Source organism: Heptranchias perlo, chromosome 2 (assembly GCF_035084215.1).
Source record: "Heptranchias perlo isolate sHepPer1 chromosome 2, sHepPer1.hap1, whole genome shotgun sequence".
Lineage (NCBI taxonomy): Eukaryota > Metazoa > Chordata > Chondrichthyes > Hexanchiformes > Hexanchidae > Heptranchias > Heptranchias perlo.
In genome coordinates, this window is record NC_090326.1 from 115,707,236 (window position 1) to 115,730,332 (window position 23,097).

Sequence of the window (23,097 nt, forward strand, 5' to 3'; positions counted from 1 at the left end):
CTCGGACAGCAACTTTTGGATTTCCACGTTTAACAGCACATTTGCCCTCGCCTGAGATTGCAGTACAATTTGCGCATAAGTAACGGTGAACGCCTTTAGCCTCACTGTTATTTTGGCAGCAAATTCTGGGCCAATGTGTTGTAGCTGAAGAACAGTTGCAATAAACTATTTTTAAAAAAAAGAGTCCTCTAGAGTGCTTGCAAAGATCAATTCTTTTTTAATGAGTGTAAGAATACAGCAAATGAATTTATCAAATGTCCTGCTGACAAGATGTCTCCCTATTAATAAAAATATACTCTTAAACAGTAATTAGTGTAATTGCATGAAGCAAAAATGAGCCAATATCAGTCAGACTTTTCTATGAAATTTACACTGTGAATCTGTCAACTGGTTTGTTGAATATCAGCCATTTCCTTAAAATATAATTCTTAACAAACATTCAATATACTTTACCTTGAACCGATACTTTACCTTGAACCGACACATTGACAGGTTCTTAGTTTTGTGTCCCAGCCAACTAATGCCCCTTTAATTAGCTGGAAAATAAAGTCAGGAACATTAGTACAATCTGAAATCCCAGTCTGGTGAATCAGGTCTGATCAGGTTTGGTTCAGAAAGACTGACACATTCGGGCAGTTCTCTCATTTTTGTACTGCATTCAAGCTGAGAAGGTTCCCTCAATGACATCACTCTTTGAGCGGATGTCTGGCATGGCAGCAGAAAAAGATTATGATGCCAAGAGGTCTGAAGGCTGAATAAGAAACTGTCAAGAGTGCTAACACTAGCTTCAGGGTCACGCTGTTGTGTTTTGAAGTTTATTACATTTGATGTGGGTCGTTTACAGTGCTTCAAAAGCTTAAATTCAGAGATGTCAAAGACGGAAACATTTTATTTCACAAATCCTACTTTCAAACAATTAGAATGATTATTATTATTTACAATTATATATGCTCAGAATATAAGAATTATATACTTTGCTGATTGTTTAGTTCAACAAGCACACTTAAATCAGGAAAAGAAAAAGAAATTATATGAAATCTTCATACAGTAGCAATAGCTACAAATCTTACTTTTTCTGGCAACTTTAAAAGAAGAAACAAGCCTGAGGATTGGGAGCAGTTTAGGATTCAGCAAAAAAGGACCAAGAGATTGATTAAGAGGGGGAAAATAGAGTATGAGAGTAAACTTGCAAAGAACATAAAAGTGGACTGTAAAAGCTTCTACAAGTATGTAAAAAGAAAAAGATTAATGACGATAAATGTAGGTCCCTTACAGTCAGAAACGCGAGAATTTATAATGGGGAACAAGGAAATGGCAGAGCAATTAAACAAATACTTTGGTTCTGTCTTCACGGAAGAGGACACAAATAACTTCCCAGAAATGCTAGGGAACCAAGGGACCAGTGAGAAGGAGGAATTAAAGGAAATTAGTAAAAAAATAGTGCTGGAGAAATTAATACGACTGAAAGCTAATAAATCCCCAGGGCCTGATAATCTGCATTTTTTTTTAATTCGTTCACGGGATGTGGGCATCGCTGGCGAGGCCGGCATTTATTGCCCATCCCTAATTGCCTTCGAGAAGGTGGTGGTGAGCCGCCTTCTTGAACCGCTGCAGTCCGTGTGGTGACGGTTCTCCCACAGTGCTGTTAGGAAGGGAGTTCCAGGATTTTGACCCAGCGACAATGAAGGAACGGCGATATATTTCCAAGTCGGGATGGTGTGTGACTTGGAGGGGAACGTGCAGGTGGTGTTGTTCCCATGCGCCTGCTGCCCTTGTCCTTCTAGGTGGTAGAGGTCGCGGGTTTGGGAGGTGCTGTCGAAGAAGCCTTGGCGAGTTGCTGCAGTGCATCCTGTGGATGGTGCACACTGCAGCCACAGTGCACCGGTGGTGAAGGGAGTGAATGTTTAGGGTGGTGGATGGGGTGCCAATCAAGCGGGCTGCTTTATCTTGGATGGTGTCGAGCTTCTTGAGTGTTGTTGGAGCTGCACTCATCCAGGCAAGTGGAGAGTATTCCATCACACTCCTGACTTGTGCCTTGTAGATGGTGGAAAGGCTTTGGGGAGTCAGGAGGTGAGTCACTCGCCGCAGAATACCCAGCCTCTGACCTGCTCTCGTAGCCACAGTATTTATATGGCTGGTCCAGTTAAGTTTCTGGTCAATGGTGACCCCCAGGATGTTGATGGTGGGGGATTCGGCGATGGTAATGCCGTTGAATGTCAAGGGGAGGTGGTTAGACTCTCTCTTGTTGGAGATGGTCATTGCCTGGCACTTATCTGGCGCAAATGTTACTTGCCACTTATCAGCCCAAGCCTGGATGTTGTCCAGGTCTTGCTGCATGCAGGCTCGGACTGCTTCATTATCTGAGGGGTTGCGAATGGAACTGAACACTGTGCAGTCATCAGCGAACATCCCCATTTCTGACCTTATGATGGAGGGAAGGTCATTGATGAAGCAGCTGAAGATGGTTGGGCCTAGGACACTGCCCTGAGGAACTCCTGCAGCAATGCCCTGGGGCTGAGATGATTGGCCTCCAACAACCACTACCATCTTCCTTTGTGCTAGGTATGACTCCAGCCACTGGAGAGTTTTCCCCCTGATTCCCATTTACTTCAATTTTACTAGGGCTCCTTGGTGCCACACTCGGTCAAATGCTGCCTTGATGTCAAGAGCATTCACTCTCACCTCACCTCTGGAATTCAGCTCTTTTGTCCATGTTTGGACCAAGGCTGTCATGAGGTCTGGAGCCGAGTGGTCCTGGCGGAACCCAAGCTGAGCATCGGTGAGCAGGTTATTGGTGAGTAAGTGCCGCTTGATAGCACTGTTGACGACACCTTCCATCACTTTGCTGATGATTGAGAGTAGACTGATGGGGCGGTAATTGGCCGGATTGGATTTGTCCTGCTTTTTGTGGACAGGACATACCTGGGCAATTTTCCACATTGTCGGGTGGATGCCAGTGTTGTAGCTGTACTGGAACAGCTTGGCTAGAGGCGCAGCTAGTTCATCCGAGAGTACTAAAAGAGGTAGCCATGGAAATAGTGGATGCATTAGTTGTTATCATCCAAAATTCTATAGATTATGGAACAGGATGTGATAACAGGATATTTAGAAAATATCAACGGGATTAGACAACGTCAACATGGATTTATGAAAGGGAAATCATGTTTGACAAACCTACTGGAATTTTTTGAGGATGTAACTGATAGAATAAATAAGGGAGAACCAGTGGATGTGGTTTATTTGGATTTTCAGAAGGCCTTTGATAAAGTCCCACGTAAGAGGTTAGTGTGCAAAATTAAAGCACATGGGATTGGTGGTAATATACTGGCATGGATTGAGAATTGGTTAACAGACAGGAAACAGAGAGTAGGAATAAATGGATCTTTTTCGGGGTGGCAGGCAGTGACTAGTGGGGTACAGCAGGGATCAGTGCTTGGGCCCCAGCTATTCACAATATATATCAATGATTTGGATGAGGGAACCAAATGTAATATTTCCAAGTTTGCTGATGTCACAAAACTAGGTGGGATCGTGAGTTGTGAGGAGGATGCAAAGAGGCTTCAAGGCGATTTAGACAAGTTGAGTGAATGGGCAAATACATGGCAATGCAGTATAATGTGGATAAATGTGAAGTTATCCACTTCGGAAGGAAAGACAGAAAGGCAAAGTATTATTTAAATGGTGATAGATTGGGGAATGTTGATGTACAAAGGGACCTGGGTGTCCTTGTACTCCACTCACTGAAAGCAAAGATACAGGTGCAGCAAGCAGTTAGGCAGGCAAATGGTATGTTGGCCTTCATTGCAAGAGGATTTGTGTACAGGAGCAAGGATGTCTTACTGCAGTTATACAGGGCCTTGGTGAGACCACACCTGGAGTTTTGTGTGCAGTTTTAGGCTCCTTACCTAAGAAAGGATATATTTGCCATAGAGGGAGTGCAGCGAAGGTTCACCAGACTGATTCCTGGGATGGCAGGACTGTCGTATGAGGAGAGATTGTGTCTCTCTGCCTGTATTCACTCGAGTTTAGAAGAATGAGAGGGGATCTCATTGAAACATATAAAATTCTGACAGGGCTAGACAGACTGGATGCAGGACGGATGTTTCCCCTGGCTGGGGGGTCCAGAACAAGGGGTCACAGTCTCAGGATACGGGGTAGGACATTTAGGACTGAGATGAGGAGAAATTTCTTCACTCAGAGGGTGGTGAACCTGTGGAATTCTCTCCCACAGAAGGCTGTGGAGGCCAATTCACTGAATATATTTAAGAAGGAGCTGGATAGATTTCTCGACACAAAAGGCATCAAGGGGTATGGGGAGAGAGCGGGAATTTGGTATTGAGATAGAGGATCAGCCATGATCATATTGAATGGTGGAGCAGGCTCTTAGGGCCAAATGGCCTACTCCTGCTCCTATTTTCTATGTTTCTGTGTTTCTTTTCTACTTGATGGTTGATCAGATGATAATATACAGATTGCGAACACAAGAGTAAAGTGAGAAGAATATTTATTTATACATCAGCAGAAGTTCTTCTCAATAATTACTAGTGAGGGAGTCACACAGAAACCGTTGTTTGGCAAGTGATTTCTACTGTTTTGCAGCTCAATCGTGCAATTTTTTCCAAAAAAAATGTCATTGTATTGCGAAAACAACTCAATGTCCCTTTTTACAAACCAGCATCGATTTTTGTCTTGCAGTAAATGATCCTGAATTAGTAGAAGGCTGGGAGAAGAAATTATAGGCAGAATGTCTTGTAGCTATTTTGTGTGGCTAAATGCCCACAGGCAGAAAGTTGTAGTCAATGGATTTGGATCTCCTTGGAGACCTTTGCTATTTACTATTTTCATCAGTGATTTAGATCAGTGGGGGAATGATCCGCAAGTTTGCAGACGATACCAAGATATATGCGAGTGTTAAGACTAGAGAGGATGTTCAACTACTGCAAGCAGATCTTGATGTGTTGGAAGAACGGGCCCGTATTTGGCAAATGATGGTTAACTTAGAAAAGTGTAGTGTTATGCACATGGGCAGGACAAATGCTGAAGATATTTCCACACTACAGGGAACAGAATTAAAGTTAGTATTGAAAGAATGAGATCTAGGTGTTTTAGCACATCACTCTTTAAAGATTCATGACTAATGCCGTGAAGCTATAGCCAAAACAAACAGGATTCTAGGTTATATACACAGGATAATTTACTAAAAAACAAAGCATACCATTTTGTCCTTGTACAAAACCTTGGTTAGGCTGTTGTTAGAATACTGTGTCCAGTTTTGGTCTCGCCCAATGGTGGGGGATATTGGGGGGAATTTTAACCCCCTCAGGACAGGCGGGATAGTGGCAGGGTGTGGTTAAATAGTTGAAAATGGGAAACCCGACCCGAGCCCGCTGTGAAGGCGCTTGCTTCCATTTTAATCGCGGCGGGTTGAGGGTCGGCCGAGTAACCTGCTTTGGAGAGGTGGGTCAGTAATTATAGTATGTTAATGAGGCTCCGTGCCCCAGAGTTTGTGAGTGAATTGAATTTAACTGCTGCGGGCCGGGCTTCCCAGGGCTCAAGAAACCTGACAACTGAAGGGAGAAGGGAGCTGCCAGATCGAGCAGGTAAGTGCATTCCAGCACTGCTTGTGGCCCTGGAGGAGCAGGAGGGCTTCCCCGAGCTCCCAAGCAAACCTGCCGCGATCATCCGACCCCCCCCCACCCCCGCGGTCGGCCGAACCCCCCCCAACCCCCACGGTCGGCCGACCCCCCCCAACCCCCGCAGTCGGCCGACCCCCCCCCCCCCCACCCCCACTATCGACTGACCCTCCCCCCGCGATCGGCCGACCCGCCCCCCCCCGCGGTCGGATCTCTTCCCCCCCCCCCCCCCCGCGCGATCGGATCTCACCCCCCCCCCCCGCGCGATCGGATCTCACACCCCCCCCCCCCGGCGATCGGATCTCACACCCCCCCCCCCCGCGCGATCGGATCTCTCCCCCCCACCCGCGACCGGATCTCTCCCCTGCCCCCCCCCACCTGCGATCGGATCTCTTCTCCCCCCCCCCCCACGCGATCGGATCTCTTCCCCCCCCCCCCACGCGATCGGATCTCTTCCCCCCCCCCCAACGCGATCGGATCTCTTCCCCGCCCCCCCACGCGATCGGATCTCTTCCCCGCCCCCCCACGCGATCGAATCTCTCCCCCCCCCCCCAACGCGATCGGATCTCTTCCCCCCCCCCCCAACGCGATCGGATCTCTTCCCCGCCCCCCCACGCGATCGGATCTCTTCCCCGCCCCCCCACGCGATCGAATCTCTCCCCCCCCCCCCCAACGCGATCGGATCTCTTCCCCCCCCCCCCCCCCCCCAACGACCCGCTCTCTCCCACCCTCCTCTCCATTCTCTGGCTTTTCACTGCAGGCTTTCCTGCCCGGCATCGGCCAGCCTCTGAATCTGGCCAGCTGTCGGGTAGGAAACGGAATAAAAAAATCTAACAAGGTCCTGACATTAGATTCAGCAGGGCCTCCGCCTTCCCGGTATTTCTGGGTTTCCCAGCCATTGACAGGCAATCGCACTCCCTCCCAGCCTCCCCGTAAACGTTGAGGCTCTGAAAAGGGTGAAGAGGAGGGCCGCAAGATTATTTCCCAGATTAAAACACCTTAGTTACCTAGAGGGGCTCACAGAGCTGGGTGTGCATGCATTAGAAAAGCATTGACACAGGGACGATTTGATTTGTCTGACATTTTCATATGTTTGGACTGGATTTTATAGAAATAAGGAGGAAATATTCTTGCCCAGCAGCACAGATTAATACTGTAAAATAGATAATAAGCAACATTAATCTAGTATCCAGTATTGTGACTTGCCCCTTCCAGGGTGTCAATAAAACTTGAACTTGCTATCTTGAGCTGTCACATCACTGATCACAGTCTAACTTCCTATCAATGGGTACTTGGACCAGGAAGAATACTTGGCTGCACTTCTTGCAAATGAGTTTGCCGTGATTCTTAAACCATTTTACAAGCCTTAGGAGAAGTTTACACTTGAGATGTAGCAGCTCGTTTGACAATTGATAGTGCCCAGTTGGCAGCTTTCCTTTATTCTTCTCCCGATCCATATTTTGACGTATGTAGGAGCCTGAATTCATTTTCACCACCTGGGGGCTGTTGCCTTCAAACATCTCAGTACTCAAATTATTAGCTATCGATACTTGTTTGAAACAGTTTTTTAGGTGCGTACAATTTTATTGTGCATCATATTGCATTGTGCCTATTTCAATGCTTTCTCACTAGAAATATTTTCTTTCTCAGTGGATAGAGGTCAGGTTAAAAACATGGGAGGAAAATGATATGAGTACAGATTCCCACAAGAAGAGATGGGGAAACTAGCTGGATTAAAATATCTTGGAAGTGATTTTGGGCATTAAGGCACTTTAAATGATTTACACGACCGTGGTAGAGGGGATCATTGACCTGAAACATTAACTCTGTTTCTCTCTCCGTAAATGCTGCCTGACCTGCTGAGTGTTTCCAGCATTTTCTGTTTTTATTTCAAATTTCCAGCATTGTTAGTATTTTGCCGTTGTTTATGAAAGGACTTGAATGATATTGATTCAAGGCTGTCGACATTGTTAAAGTTTGGTCTAAATGTGACTCATAGCTCTGGTAAAGCGTACCTTTTTATTAATCACAATTTGAGTGTTAATGAGTGTTATGTCCCCATTAATTGGCTAAACAGGTATTTAATTTGTTGGGGTTAAATATTTGTTACCATGTTAAATCTCAATCGAAAAATGCAAACTGGTGGAAACAGACATAAAATCGTCAACAATGAATATATAGACACCTTTAGACAAATAGGAGGAACTACTCAAAGCCTCGCATGCATCTTATTTCTACAGGAATGCAGGGGAAATTATTTCTGAGTATGGAAACCATTTGATACAGACTTAACCAATCTATGGATTTTTGCTGCATTGTGCAGGCAAGTAGTTTTGAGTAGGAATTTATTTTCTGCCTACCATGTTAGCAGGATACCTAAAACAAGTTTCCAAAGTTCAACAATGTGCGTAATCTGATTGTAAAACAATATCATCCTAATTCTTACCAACTAGAATTATTATTCTTAGGCTTTGGCGTCTTGTCTAGGTGAAAGCCTATTCTTTACACCTGCCTCCTGCAGTTAGGGCAGATAAATGTCAAGCATTAGGAGATGTGAATGAGTGTGATTGGTGGGTGACCTTTCCTCAACATTTTCTCCACTTATCAAATTTGCTTATAATGTTAGGAATTGCAAGATGTCACTGGCCTGAATTCTAAAACTTCCTCGTAGGATTTCAGCCTACTTTCAATAAATGCAATTTTAGTGATAATAAGCATATTTTCCTCCTCCCCCAGCAGTCTCTTTTCTCCAAAAGACAAGGCACTCTTTTTTTAAAGTGAAAGAATCCATTTGGCAGTAGGAACATGGTATTCCTCCTGCTTCCAGCGTACAATAACATAGAGGTGAATTCTTTGCCTTTTTTTGTGGGTTCTGAGAGCAGCCTTCAGATGCACAGTAAATGGAGGCCTCTTCATATTGGTCCTTCAACATGGAGTGGCAGTATACGAGTAAAATAGATATTGTGTAAGGGGAGAACAGCCCGCGGAGATCGTGGACCTCCTTTTAACCACAACTGGATACACAATCGCCTTTTATGTGCATTAAAGGGCATTGTTAAGATGGTGCAGCAGTGACAAAATGCCCTTGGTACCTAATCGGAGAATTCATACTTTGAGAAAGCCAAAAAGAGGTTCAGAATGTTAGGGCTCTGAATTAAGATGAAAGGAAAGTAAGGGAGATATGATTCAGGTCTTTGAAAGGTGCTGTAGATGAGGTAGATGTAAATGGGCATTGTCTCTGCTCCATTGTTCAGTTCTGTGGAACTACCCTCGCACGGTTCCATTCCTGCCTGTCGTAACACAGCCTGTGCATCTCTAGCAATGGCATCTCATCCTGCTCCCTCATAGTCACCTCTGTATTCCGCCAAAGATCTGTCTTTCGTCCACTCCTCTTCCTCATCCACAATTTGCAACCCCCTCCGTCTCCTCCTCCCCCCCTCCCCTCACTCCCTTCACCCCATTATTGGTTGCACAGCCTTCAGCCATCTTAACTTTATTCTCTGGAACTCCCTCTCTAAATTGCACCACCTCGTCACCTTTAAAAACCTTTTCAAAAGCTATCTTTTGACCAAACTTTCGGTCACCTCTCCTAACTCTTCATCCATGGCTGAATATCTGTTCCTTTATCTTTTATTTTTTCTCCCATCTTTGTGAAGTGCCTTGGGACATTTTCTATGTTAAAGGTGCTGTATAAATGCAAGTTGTTGTTGAATTGGTTTTGTCAGCAGTAGCAAATGTAGCAGCTATTCATGATACACCTACTAGAGTGATCCTTTTAACAGTTCCCAAGCAGCTAATGAGCCACTTAACTGGTATAGATGTCAGAGTTCAGTAATCCAGATGTGGAATGTGCAATTTTTGCAATAAATGTCTGAATGCCACCAGAGAGAATAGCAGCTTCATGATGAACCCTTGGATCTTCTGGTAAGCATTGTCATGGAGTGACACAAGCATATCTTTGATAGAGGGAAACTGCTCTCTAAAACGTAAAGAAGGCAGGAAGACCTGCCTCGTTGCCTGCAGTAGCTGTTCTACTGCTGGTTCTTGTGTAGTGTGTTACAAATCAATGCTAATTTATATGTGACATGGGCTTCATGTATCTCCTTAATGGAGTGGTACAGGATAAATTGGATGACTCCCGTGATCTCTCTTTGAGCTATAGAAGGTCACTGTGGCATTAAAATTGAGGGTATTGGTGGTCCACGCTGCCACTGGCTGCATTTCATTAGCTGACTTCCTGCAAGTTTTCTTGGACCAAGTGGTACACCTATGTCACCAGCAACTCCCCCAGGGAGCTTGGCTCAGTTGGTAGCACTTTATACTCTGAGTCAAAAGGTTGTTAGTTCAAGAGCTGCTCCAGCACGTAAGCTCGGCTGACACTGCACCGTAGTATTGAGGCAGTACCACATTGTTGGAGACGCCAACCTTTTTAAAGCAAGCACTGAAAAGGCATGAGTTAAAGCTATTCGATAAGCAGATAGATCCTCTGGTGTTTTGGCTAATATTTCTCCTTTAATCACCATCGAAAAAAATTAACTGGTCATTCATCTCACTTCATTCTCTTTGCCTTTGTTAAATTCATTAACTCCAGGTACAAAAAGCAATCAAAATTCCTAAAGGAATGGTGGCCTTGTTCTCAAGGAGGCTAGAATACAATGGGGAGGAAGCTATGCTTCAGTTGAATAGAGCCTTTGTCAGACCCCATCTGGGGTACTGCGTTCAATTCTGGGTACCGCATCTTAGGAAGGATATATTGGCCTTGGAGGGGGTGCAGCGCGGTTTTACCAGAATGATACCGGGACTTAAAGGGTTAAGTTATGAAGACAGGTTGCATAAAATGGTTTGTATTCCCTTGAGTAAAGCAGATTGAGGGGTGATCTAATCAAGGTGTTTAAAACGATAAAAGGATTTGCTAGGGTAGATAAAGAGAAACTATTTCCTCTGGTAGGGAATCCAGAACAAGGGGACATAATCTTAAAATTAGAGCCAGGCCATTCAGGAGTGAAATCAGGAAGCACTTCTTCACACAAAGGGTAATGGAAATCTGGAACACTCTTCCCCCAAAAGGCTGTGGTTGCTAAGTCAATTGAACTTTTCAAGACTAAGATCGATAGATTTTTGTTAGGTAAGGGTGTCAAAGGCTATGGAACAAAGGCGGGTAAATGGAGTTGAGGTACAGGTCAGCCATGATCTAATTGAATGGTGGAACAGGTTCAAGGGGCAGGATGGCCTACTGCTGTTCTTATGTTCCTATATTCCAGGTCTGACCTAGACACTATTTGATGCAACACTAAAACTGCAGAATACTGGACAACTTCATAATTCATGACATTAACAAGGCCAGGCTTCATGCAGTCATGGTGAAGTTCTGCTGGTATAAGTTACCTGGAGTTTCCACTGTTATGTAATTCAGTAATATTAAAATAATTAGGACTAGGCCAAGTATATCTCATACAAGTTGTTTGAGCAATTAGGCTTCATGCATCTATCAACACTTAAACATTCTTGTGCTAATGAAGGATAATCCCAGTAGGTCAGAAATTATGTGATGATTTATAGTTTAAAAAAACAGCAATTATAATGAATACCACTATCAGCCTATAATTGCACTAATGTATCTTCACTGTAGTGCTATCACAAATATACTAAATGTGGTTCAACAAAGGCAGTAAAATTATTTTTAAATGGTAATATGCTCATGAAAACTGTACAGCAGCTAGAAATTACTGTTGTACAAAGAATTTGTTATTAATAGTCAGTGAATGGGCTATGTCAATGAACTATACAATTTTAATGTTTTAGAGATGGTACCTGATTTATGCAATTCAGGTGTCTATGGTTACGGTAATTTTCATGGCATGTCTGAGATAAGTAAGGGAAATGCAATAATAATATTTCAGTGGTAAAGGAAAATGTTTAATGTGCTTGTATTGGATCTATCATAATAGAATGTAACATTCTAATTACATTGAATTCCCTTTTAACCTGAATTGTATTAACATTTATAGAGAAGTCAGAACTAACCACCAGCCTTTTTGCATTTTGTTGGCAGGTCTCAATTGTTCACCTTCTGAAAACAGTGCGCCTGTTACGTTTGTTGCGACTATTGCAAAAACTGGATCGATACTCCCAGCACAGCACAATAGTCCTAACTCTGCTGATGTCCATGTTTGCATTGTTGGCTCACTGGATGGCATGCATCTGGTACGTTATTGGCAAAATTGAAATGGAGGGCAACGACCCACTTACATGGGACATTGGTAAGTCTTCTCACCATAAGCAGCATTTTCAAATTATATAGGCACCACCTTAAGGAAAATAAGTTTTGCACAAAGTGCAAGCATAGGTATAAAGGGAAATTGAGGGCTTCTGCGCTTTGAGTCACATTTGAAAGGAGTACAGGTCTGAGACAGGGTTACAGTGCTGAACTTCTAATTCTCCTACCTGTGCTCCTTTTGAGCACGGTTCAATACTGGGAGCATGAGATCAGTTAATTTACCCAATATTTTATTAACTACTAGGGAAAAAAAGACAATACCATTCAACTGATACCAACTGGGTCAGTTTAAATGTTCTTCATTGGAGTTAATAGCACTGTAAGCAGTGAATGTTATAAGAAAACATTGATAGGAACATAGGAACAGGAGTAGGCCACTCAGCCCCTCGTGCCTGCTCCGCCATTTGATAAGATCATGGCTGATCTGTGATCTAACTCCATATACCTGCCTTTGGCCCATATCCCTTAATACCTTTGGTTGCCAAAAAGCTATCTATCTCACATTTAAATTTAGCAATTGAGCTAGCATCAATTGCCATTTGCGGAAGAGAGTTCCAAACTTCCACAACCCTTTGTGTGTAGAAATGTTTTCTAATCTCGCTCCTGAAAGGTCTGGCTCTAATTTTTAGACTGTGCTCCCTACTCCTAAAATCCCCAACCAGCGGAAATAGTTTCTCTCTATCCACCCTATCTGTTCCCCTTAATATCTTATAAACTTCGATCAGATCACCCCTTAACCTTCTAAACTCCAGAGAATACAACCCCAATTTGTGTAATCTCTCCTCGTAACTTAACCCTTGAAGTCCGGGTACCATTCTAGTAAACCTACGCTGCACTCCCTCCAAGGCCAATATGTCCTTCCGAAGGTGCGGTGCCCAGAACTGCTCACAGTACTCCAGGTGCGGTCTAACCAGGGTTTTGTATAGCTAAATGATGCAATTCACTTGCCTTTTATTTATTTTGTGTTGGACTTTGTCATTAATGTGCAGACGTTTTGGGGGAGAAATCATATTTTAACAAAGATCTTACAAACGATAAAAAATACAATGTTTAGTGATGTTGATGTCTTCTCAGTAGGTTTTGATAGCAGATGACAATTCATACTTGAATATAAATAATATAAACAGGCTGGTCTAGTGCAAGATGTAAGGAATCTTCACATGCTTGCTAAGCATGCTGATATCCTGTCTCTCTAATCAGTTCAGTTTTGAGACATTTCAAGATCATGTGATATTGAACTGAAAGCTGCAAGCACCAATGAGTGGCAACAAATACCACTGTAAATAAGCTGTTGTATGTGCTGTCAGCTGACTCAGAAAGCAATGGATCTGCTGTGCACATAAATCGATTACATTGTAAAGATTGTTCGAAAAACATTAATATTTATCTTTATTTCTCTCAGAATGCAGACTTGTCTGAGAATTGAAGTTGAATTTTTATTCTAGTTGAATGTCACCATGCATGTTTGTGAGGTTTTTGTTGGAGGGAGGGAGGGATCATTTGTTTTTTTGTTTTTCTCTTACTGCGCCATATGCTCCAGGATGAGACACATTTAACTTTTCTCCGTATGAGGAAACTCTTAGCCTCTGCTCAGCATCTTTGCCCAATACAGTTGACCCCAGTACAAGCACATCCAACATTTCTCTTCACTCCCGAATGCTATTATTGCCTTATCCTTTCGTTGGTCTGCATGAGACACCTTATGTATTTCACACATATCATGGAAATTGCCATAACTATTGGCAGCAGAACTACATACATCAGTTATCATCAAAAGCATTTTAAAAATGCACAATCCCTCGTCATACACAGCCCCTTCACTGACTCATTGTATTCATGACACATTCTTTATATGACAGTAACCTCTAACTGTTGGACATATTTTCATGAGCATTTCATTTGTCTGATAGTACAGTTCAGATCAGGAACTCGTTGTGTGGGGAATCATGAGCGTAAACCATTGCCCTCCCGCTTTCTGGTACAGACTGTAGGAGCACCAACTTCATTTCTGAAGAAAACACATAGATATGGAGGAGTACAAATTTGTTATGCCCCATTCCCAGCACACGCCTGAACTGGGAGGCCCGTGGTTCAACAGAAATTGAGTCTCAGACCTGATTGTAATAATGGTATCGAGCTGCCGGCGCCTCCAGAGACAGTTTGTCCATTTTCCGGAATCCAATTTGGGCAGGCTACATCACCTCAGGTAAATCGTGATGGGACAGGGGGGAGGAGAACAGGAAGGAGGACGAGCGTGGGCCGCAGAGGCCAGCAGTAGTGCTGTGGAGCCGGGAGGATTAAGGCAAGTATAAAAAAAACTGTACAGTTTTGATGAAAGCCTCCAGTGGTCCCTTTAAGGATCGCTGGTTAGGCCACATGTAGACCAGGTAATGCTGAGCGGAGCAGGCCTGGCGTTAGGCCCACATTTACATATGCAAAGTGCCTAATGTCTGTTTCAGGCGGGCACCTCGGATGCCCAGAAAGCCACCATCACCAATATGTGTTACTACACTGATTGACATTTTATTTAAATAACACCGACAGAGCAGTTTTCTCTGCAAGGTCTTTCCATGTCCATGTGCTTGCTTCAGAAATGAAGTTGCCACAATTAATATTTCTGTAAGTACAGATGACTGCCACTTTCCTCAGTGTTATTGCTTCAGATATTTTCTTTGTTTGCCAACTGTAGTTTTATCTTCTCTTTACAATTTGCTTTACTGTTAAGGTTAACCCTTTTTACCAGATTTGAATAGAATACTGGACACTGTTTATTAACATAAAAGCAGTTTAGACAGAACAATAGGTTTGCAAACAATACAGCAAGTTCCACGCTGCAAACAGAATAGTAGGCGTTTAGTGACTCTGTAAATGCCTCACTGTAAACTGCAGGATTTGAGCTTTGTCTGCTAAAAGCATTATCAACACTTCACTTCCTGGATTCTTCATTAGCTGGCTATGGTTATGTACATCCTTTTTTAGAGGTTAATGGGGATAATCTGACACCGACTTCCAAAGGTTAAATCAAAACATTCATTAGCTGTTATAACAGCCTTTTTTTTTATAAACTTAATAATTATTTCACCTAACATTCTGCAATCCCATACTTCTCATATTCTTAACTGTTCTAAATAACCAATGCTATGCTGTACAGCAATGCGGGTTTCTGATAGGCTGCAGTGAGTTAATGTTAACTCATTAGTTCTACAAGGACTGTGTGTCCTGTAAATTTGGACTGAGTCTGGCTTTATAATGTGAAAATTAGCGGGAGGCCACAAGGCAGGCTGCTGTTTTTCTTAGATAGTCAAAGCTGTCACAAAGAATTTGTGTAACTGTTGATAGCGTGCTTGTTTGGCTGTGTGTCAGCTCTTGTTATAGTACCTTTTCCATTCAGCCTCATTAAGCTAGAGCAAATTAACATTAAAAATAAACAAAACTGTTTATAAACAAAACACGCAAAGCCTTTTCTTTTGGGGTCTTGCATACTGTTCATTACTGAGGAGAAATATAGGATACTGTACTGGATTTCTGACAGTCAGTGCTTTTCAGGTGTCCTTGTGCAAGACAGAACCATTACTCATAAGCACCACTGCTAGGGGTGCAGATATTTTAGAAGTAATCATACTGTGGGAGAATTTGGAAAGGATAACAATATATTCACAGATGACAGAAATGCAGAATTAGAACTGCTGTATGCTATGCCCTGTGGATGACTTGGTTTTTTTTAAATCGAATTTTCAACATTTGATGAGTAAGACATATGAAAAGACTGTGTTGAGTTGAGATTGCTCCTGTCAAATCTAACTAAACATTATTGATGTGGAAACAATTGTGACGTTTTCAGCAGTTTCCATTTATTTTGCAAGCTTAGCATATAATAAGAACGTAAGCATATAATTTATTATGCAGGTCCTTCAAATAAACACTGTACAACCAGAAGAAGGTTGTTCTATTGTTTAAAGTAAGTAAGTGGACTCTGGACAAAAGACCCTGATTTCCCTGAGATAACTTACTGTCCTCTTTGATACCATGGTGATGTCAGTACCAGACAATTGGTTACCAGTTGGTGTACGATGAAATGTTGACATAATGGGAATGAAGGTCAATGGAAAGGGAAAGTCGGGTGGGATGTATAACGGGCGGTCGATTCGCCAGCTTTGCATCTCCAGCAAAGTTAAATTTCGGCCCCAAAATGAGAGTAAAAATCATAGAGTGAATTGTTGAATTATTTTCAAATTATGCAAAAATTAGCAGATTTAACATTCTAACTGTGAGTGTACGTTATACTCTGTTCAGTCTACTTAAGAATGCTTATAGACATAAATTAAAATTTGTGCACATGACTCCTTGACTAGAACACACTACAGAACATACAAAAATGACGGACAGGGAAAGACCAGCTAGTCAATCAAACCTGCTTTAAACCCATGATCAAAAGCAAAATACTGCAGATGCTGGAAATCTGAAAAAGAAACAGAAAATGCAGGAGAAGCTCAGCAAGTCAGGCAACATCTTTGGAGAACGAAACAGAGTTAACATTCCAGGTCAAAGACCTTTTGTCAGAACTGGAAGATATTAAAGAGTTAACAGTTTTTAAGCAAGTACAGAGCCAGGGAAAGGTGGGGGGAGGGAGGGAGGGGAGGGGAGGAAAGAACAAAAGGGAAAGTCTGTGATAGGGTAAAGGGCAGGAGTGATTAAATGACAAAAGGGATCTTGGTGCAAGGCAAGGAGGGTGATAATGGGACAAGTTAAGAAACAAAAGATGGGTCTAGAGGAGCTGTAAATGGCAACAGCAGAACCAGAATGGTTACCTGAAGCATCATAACTAGACACTTCCTATACCCCTCCCCCACCCCGCAGCCTCCTGTAATCTCCTGGGAGAAGCAAAAAAAGCAGGGCTAATAAGGGGAAAAAAGCTCTGGAAAATTTGCCTCTGACCACCCTCCGGTGATCAAAACCAGTCCAGGAGATCACATAGACCATTCGTACGTTAACTGTAAATCCACTTACCTTTTATATGATACAGTCTCTTCCCCAGCGAAGAACCGGTCCAGCTACCTCTTGAAGGCATGAAGAGAGTCAGCACCCACCTCACCAGTTGACAATGCTTTCCAGAGACTCACTACTCTCTGGGAAAAGAAGAACCTCTCGTCTATTCCTACTATCAGAAGAGAGAAAGTACTGGAGAAACTAATGGGACTAAAAGCCGACAGATCCCCTGGACCTGATGACCTACATCCTATGGTTCTAAAAGAGGTGGCTGCAGAGATAGTGGATGCATTGGTTGTGATCTTCCAAAATTCCCTAGATTCTAGAACAGTCCCAGTGGATTAGAAGGTAGCAAATGTAACCCAAGAATGTATTCAAGAAAGAAGGGAGAGAGAAAACGGGGAGCTATAGACCAGTTAGCCTGACATCAGTCGTCGGGAAAATGCTGGAATCCATTATTAAGGAAGTAGTAACAGGGCACTTAGAAAATCATAATATGATTAGGCAGAGTCAGCATGGTTTTATGAAAGGGAAATCATGTTTGTCAAATTTATTAGAGTTCTTTGAGGGTGTAACTGGCAGGGTAGATACGGGGGAACCAATGGATGTAATATATCTGGATTTTCAAAAGGCATCCAATAAGCTGCCACATAAAAGTTGTTACACAAAATAAGGGCTCATGGGGTTGGGGTAATATATTAGCATGGATAGAGGATTGGTTAATGGACAAAAAACAGAGAGTAGGGATAAACAGGTCATTTTCAGGTTGGCAGGCTGTAACTAGTGGGGTTCTTGGGCCTCAGCTATTTACAATCTATATTAATGACTTAGATGAAGGGACCAAGTGTAATATATCCAAGTTTGTTGATGTTACAAAGCTAGGTGGGAAAGTTAGCTGTGAGGAGGATGCAAAGAGTATGCAAAGGGATAGAGACATGTTAAGTGAGTGGGCAAGAAGGTGGCAGTTGGAGTATAATGTGGGGAAATGTGATAGGAAGAATAGAAAAACAGATTTTTTAAAAAATGATGAGAAACTATTACATGTTGGTGTTCAGAGAGACTTGGGTGTCCTTGTACAAGAAACACAAAAAGTTAACATGCAGGTACAGCAAGCAATTAAGAAGGCAAATGGCACGTTGGCCTTTATTGCAAGGGGATTGGAGAACAAGAGTAAGGAAGTTTTACTACAATTGTACAGCGCTTTCGTGGGACCTCACCTGGAGTACCGTGTATAGTTTTGGTCTCCTTTACTAAGGAAGGATATCCTTGCCTTGGAGGTGGTGCAACAGAGGTTCACTAGATTAATTCCTGGGATGAGAGGGTTGTCCTATGAGGAGAGATTGAGTAGAATGGGCCTATACTCTCTGGAGTTTAGAAGAATGAGAGGTGATCACATTGAAACATATACGATTCTGAGGGGGCTTGACAGGGTAGATGCTGAGAGGTTGTTTCCCCTGGCTGGAGAGTCTCGAACTAGGGGGTATAGTCGCAGGATAATGGGTCAGCCATTTAGGACTGAGATGAGGAGGAATTTCTTCACTCAGAGGGTTGTGAATCTTTGGGATTCTCTACCCGAGAGGGCTGTGGATGCTGAGTTGATTAATTTTTCAAGGCTGAGATGGACAGATTTTTGGACTCTAGGGGAATAATGGGAATTGGGCGGGAAAGTGGAGTTGAGGTCGAAGATCAGCCATGATCTTATTGAATGGCGGAGCAGGCTCGAGAGGCCGTATGGCCTACTCCTGCTCCTATTTCTTATGTTCTTATGTACTTCTACGTAGTTTAAATGCACATCTCCTGGTCCTCCCCAGTATGCCAAACTGAAATAATCTATCAATAGGCACACAATCCAGCCCTTTCATTATTTTATATACCTCTATCAGGTTGCCTCTAAGTCTATGCTGTTCTAGAATAATTAGACCCAGCTTTTTAAGGTTCTTTAAACTAGGAATCATTCTTGCAGCTCTGTGCCTCAATGAGCAGGTTAATCATCTTTAAATATATTTATTATATTGCAGAAATATTACAGTCAACTATATTTCATAAACTTTAATCGTTAGCGGTGATACGAGCAGAGTCGCCCTCAGGTTTCTGACTTTTCCAACCTACCAAGGATAGGAGAAGGGTATTGGTTAGTTTAAAGGGGCAATGCAACACTAAAAGAGTTTAGTCATCCACCTACTGCTGTACCTGTTTTGTTGACGGTTCTTCTCCCATCAGACATGGCTGTAGTTTTCTTTCTAGGAAGCTAGTACTGCAGCTGCATCTTCTGACTTCACTGAAGTTTAAGGACATCCTGCACTTACACCTCAGGCAAACTGCTGTTCTCACCACTCCTTTTAAGAATTAAAAACAAGTGCTTACCACAATGTCTAGAGGCCACAGGACAGACATTTGAGCATTTAGAACTGGAAGCAGATTCTGAAGGTGTAATCTGACCAGAGCGCTGTACAGTTTGATCACGACTTCCATTGACTTCTACTCAACTATTTTGGCTATGTAGTTCAACATTCTGTTGGCTTTGTTGATTGCTGCTGTGCACTGGTTAGACATGTTGGGGGTTAAATTCGATAACCTCCAAATCCGGGCGCGGGGTCACGGTGTGCGATTAACCCGCGCCCGATCGTTCCGAAGCAGGTAACACGTGAGATACATGCTGCCTGCTCATTTATCTGATTCCAGCATGAGCAGCCAGGCCTAGCTTCGTGGTTCTGTGACTTCTCACCAGCAGGGAGCCCAGATATCGCGAGTGCCTCACACCTCTTAAAGGCAGCTTGCCCCTCTTATGTGCAAAATATAAGATAGGGGTCCGCACGGATTCTGAACGGAGATCAGACATCGCACATGTAAGACACAGATGCAAGTCCTATCCCTATATTTACAAACTGTTGAGTTATGTTAAAACTGGAGCAATCATCAGTGAACATCCCCATTTCTGACCTTCCGATGGAGGGAAGGTCATTGATGAAGCAGCTGAAGATGGTGGGGCCTAGGACACTGCCTTGAAGAACTCCTGTAGCAATCTGTATTAACAACACTAGGTGTGATACCATTGAGTGTTCATGTGGATGAACAGCTTTAGGTGTGATATCAGAGTGTTTCTGTGCATTAAGAACACTACGGGTACGGTAGCATAGTAGTTATGTTACTGGAATAGTAATCCAGAGGCCTGGACTAACAATCCGGAGTCATGAGTTCAAATCCCGCCATGGCAGTTGGGGAATTTAAATTCAGTGATATAAAAAAAATCTGGAATAAGAAAAATAGTATTCGTAATGGTGACCATGAAACTATCGGATTGTCATAAAGAACCCACCTGGTTCACCCTTTAGGGAAGGAAAACTGCCGTCCGTACCTGGTCTGACTCCACACCCACAGCAATGTGGTTGATTCTTAATCATCCTCTGAAATGGCCTAGCAAGCCACTCAGATGTACAATCTCACTACAAACAGTAATAATAAGAATAAAACCGGACGGACCACCCGGCATCGGACCACTGGACACAACAAAGGCAAGGCACACCAAGCCCAGTCGACTCTGCAAAGTCCTCCTCACTAACATCTGGGGACTTGTGCCAAAATTGGGACAGCTGTCCCACAGACTAGTCAAGCAATAGCCTGACATAGCCATACTCACAGAATCATACCTTTCAGCCAACATCCCAAACTCTTCCATCACCATCCCTGGGTATGTCCTGTCCCACAGGCAGGACAGACCCACCAGGGATGGCGGTACTGTGGTATACAGTTAGGAGGGAGTGGCCCTGGGAGTCCTCAACATTGACTCTGGACCCCATGAAATCCAATGGCATCAAGTCAAACATGGGCAAGGAAAACTCCTGCTGATTACCACCTACCACCCTCCCTCAGCTGATGAATCAGCCCTCCTCCATGTTGAGTGCCACTTGGAGGAAGCACTGAGAGTAGCAAGGGCACAGAATGTACTCTGGGTGGGGGACTTCAATGTCCATCACCAAGAGTGGCTCAGTAGCACCACTAGTTACCGAGCTGGCCAAGTCCTGAAGGACATAGCTGCCAGACTGGGCCTGCAGGTGGTGAGCGAACCAACACGAAGACCTTGTCCTCATAAATCTACCTGTCCCAGATGCATCAGTCCATGACAGTATTGGTAGGAGTGACCACCGCACAGTCCTTGTGGAGACGAAGTCCCGTCTTCACTACCACCGTGCTAAATGGGATAGATTCAGAACAGATCTAGCAGCTCAAAACTGGGCATCCATGAGCAGCAGCAGTAACCTCATGGCCCGGCATATTCCTCACTCTACCATTACCAACAAGCCAGGGGATCAAACCTGGTTCAGTGAGGAGTGTAGAAGAGCATGCCAGGAGCAGCATCAAGCGTACCTAAAAATGAGGTGCCAACCTGGTGAAGCTACAACACAGGACTACATGCATGCTAAACAGCGGAAGCAACATGCTATAGACAGAGCTAAACAATCCCACAACCAAAGAATCAGATCAAGGCTCTGCAGTCCTGCCACATCCAGTCGTGAATGGTGATGGACAGTTAAACAACTAACGGGAGGAGGAGGCTCTGTAAACATCCCCATCCTCAATAATGGCAGAGTCCAGCATGTGAATGCAAAAGACAAGGCTGAAGCGTTTGCAACCATCTTCAGCCAGAAGTGCCAAGTGGATGATCCATTTCGGCCTCCTCCCGATATCCCCACCATCACAGACGCCGTCTTCAGCCAATTCGATTCACTCCACGTGATATCAAGAAATGGCTGACTGCCCTGGATACAGAAAAGGCTATGGGCCCCGACAAAATCCCAGCTGTAGTGCTGAAGACTTGTGCTCCAGGACTAGCTGCGCCTCTAGCCAAGCTGTTCCAGTACAGCTACACCACTGGCATCTACCTGACAAAGTGGAAAATTGTCCAGGAATGTCCTGTCGACAAAAAGCAGGACAAATCCAATCCACCCAATTACCGCCCCATCAGCCTACTCTCAATCATCAGCAAAGTGATGGAAGGTGTCGTCGACAGTGCTATCAAGCAGCACTTACTCACCAATAACCTGCTCACCGATGCTCAATTTGGGTTCCGCCAGGACCACTCAGCTCCAGACCTCATTACAGCTTTGGTCCAAACATGGACAAAAGAGCTGAATTCCAGAGGTGAGGTGAGAGTGACTGCCCTTGACATCAAGGCAGCATTTGACCGAGTGTGGCTCCAAGGAGTCCTAGTAAAATTGAAGTCAATGGGAATCGGGGAAAACTCTCCAGTGGCTGGAGTCATACCTAGCACAAAAGCACAGAAACATTCAATGGTATCACATCCAGTGTTGTATTCGATAAGGTGCCACATAAAAGATTACTGCACAAGATAAGAGCTCATGGTGTTGGAGGTAATATACTGACATGGATAGAGGATTGGCTAACTGGGCATCCATGAGGCGCTGTGGGCCATCAGCAGCAGCAGAATTGTATTCCAGCACAATCTGTAACCTCATGGCCTGGCATATTCCTCACTCTACCATTACCAACAAGCCAGGGGATCAACCCTGGTTCAATGAGGAGTGTAGAAGAGCATGCCAGGAGCAGCACCAGGCGTACCGAAAAATGAGGTGCCAACCTGGTGAAGCTACAACTCAGGACTACATGCATGCTAAACAGCGGAAGCAACATGCTATAGACAGAGCTAAGCGATTCCACAACCAACGGATCAGATCAAAGCTCTGCAGTCCTGCTACATCCAGTCGTGAATGGTGGTGGACAATTAAACAACTAACGGGAGGAGGAGGCTCTGCAAACATCCCCATTCTCAATGATGGCGGAGTCCAGCACGTGAGTGCAAAAGACAAGGCTGAAGCGTTTGCAACCATCTTCAGCCAGAAGTGCCGAGTGGATAATTCATCTCAGCCTCCTCCCGATATCCCCACCATCACGGAAGCCAGTCTTCGGCCAATTCGATTCACTCCACGTGATATCAAGAAACGGCTGAGTGCACTGGATACAGCAAAGGCTATGGGCCCCGACAACATCCCAGCTGTAGTGCTGAAGACTTGTGCTCCAGAACCAGCTGCGCCTCTAGCCAAGCTGTTCCAGTACACCTACAACACTGGCATCCACCCGACAATGTGGAAAATTGCCCAGGTATGTCCTGTCCACAAAAAGCAGGACAAATCCAATCCGGCCAATTACCGCCCCATCAGTCCACTCTCAATCATCAGCAAAGTG

The 23,097-nt window shown here is 43.9% G+C and overlaps 1 protein-coding gene across 1 annotated transcript in view; it reads left to right on the top strand.

The window, feature by feature from the left end:
- The window catches only part of kcnh8 (potassium voltage-gated channel, subfamily H (eag-related), member 8), a 385,025-nt gene that overhangs the window by 208,537 nt on the left and 153,391 nt on the right, over window positions 1-23,097 (top strand). The window contains exon 7 of the mRNA XM_068006186.1: window positions 11,686-11,893. Coding sequence (XP_067862287.1) covers window positions 11,686-11,893 — 208 coding nt within the window. The remainder of the gene's footprint in view (window positions 1-11,685; window positions 11,894-23,097) is intronic.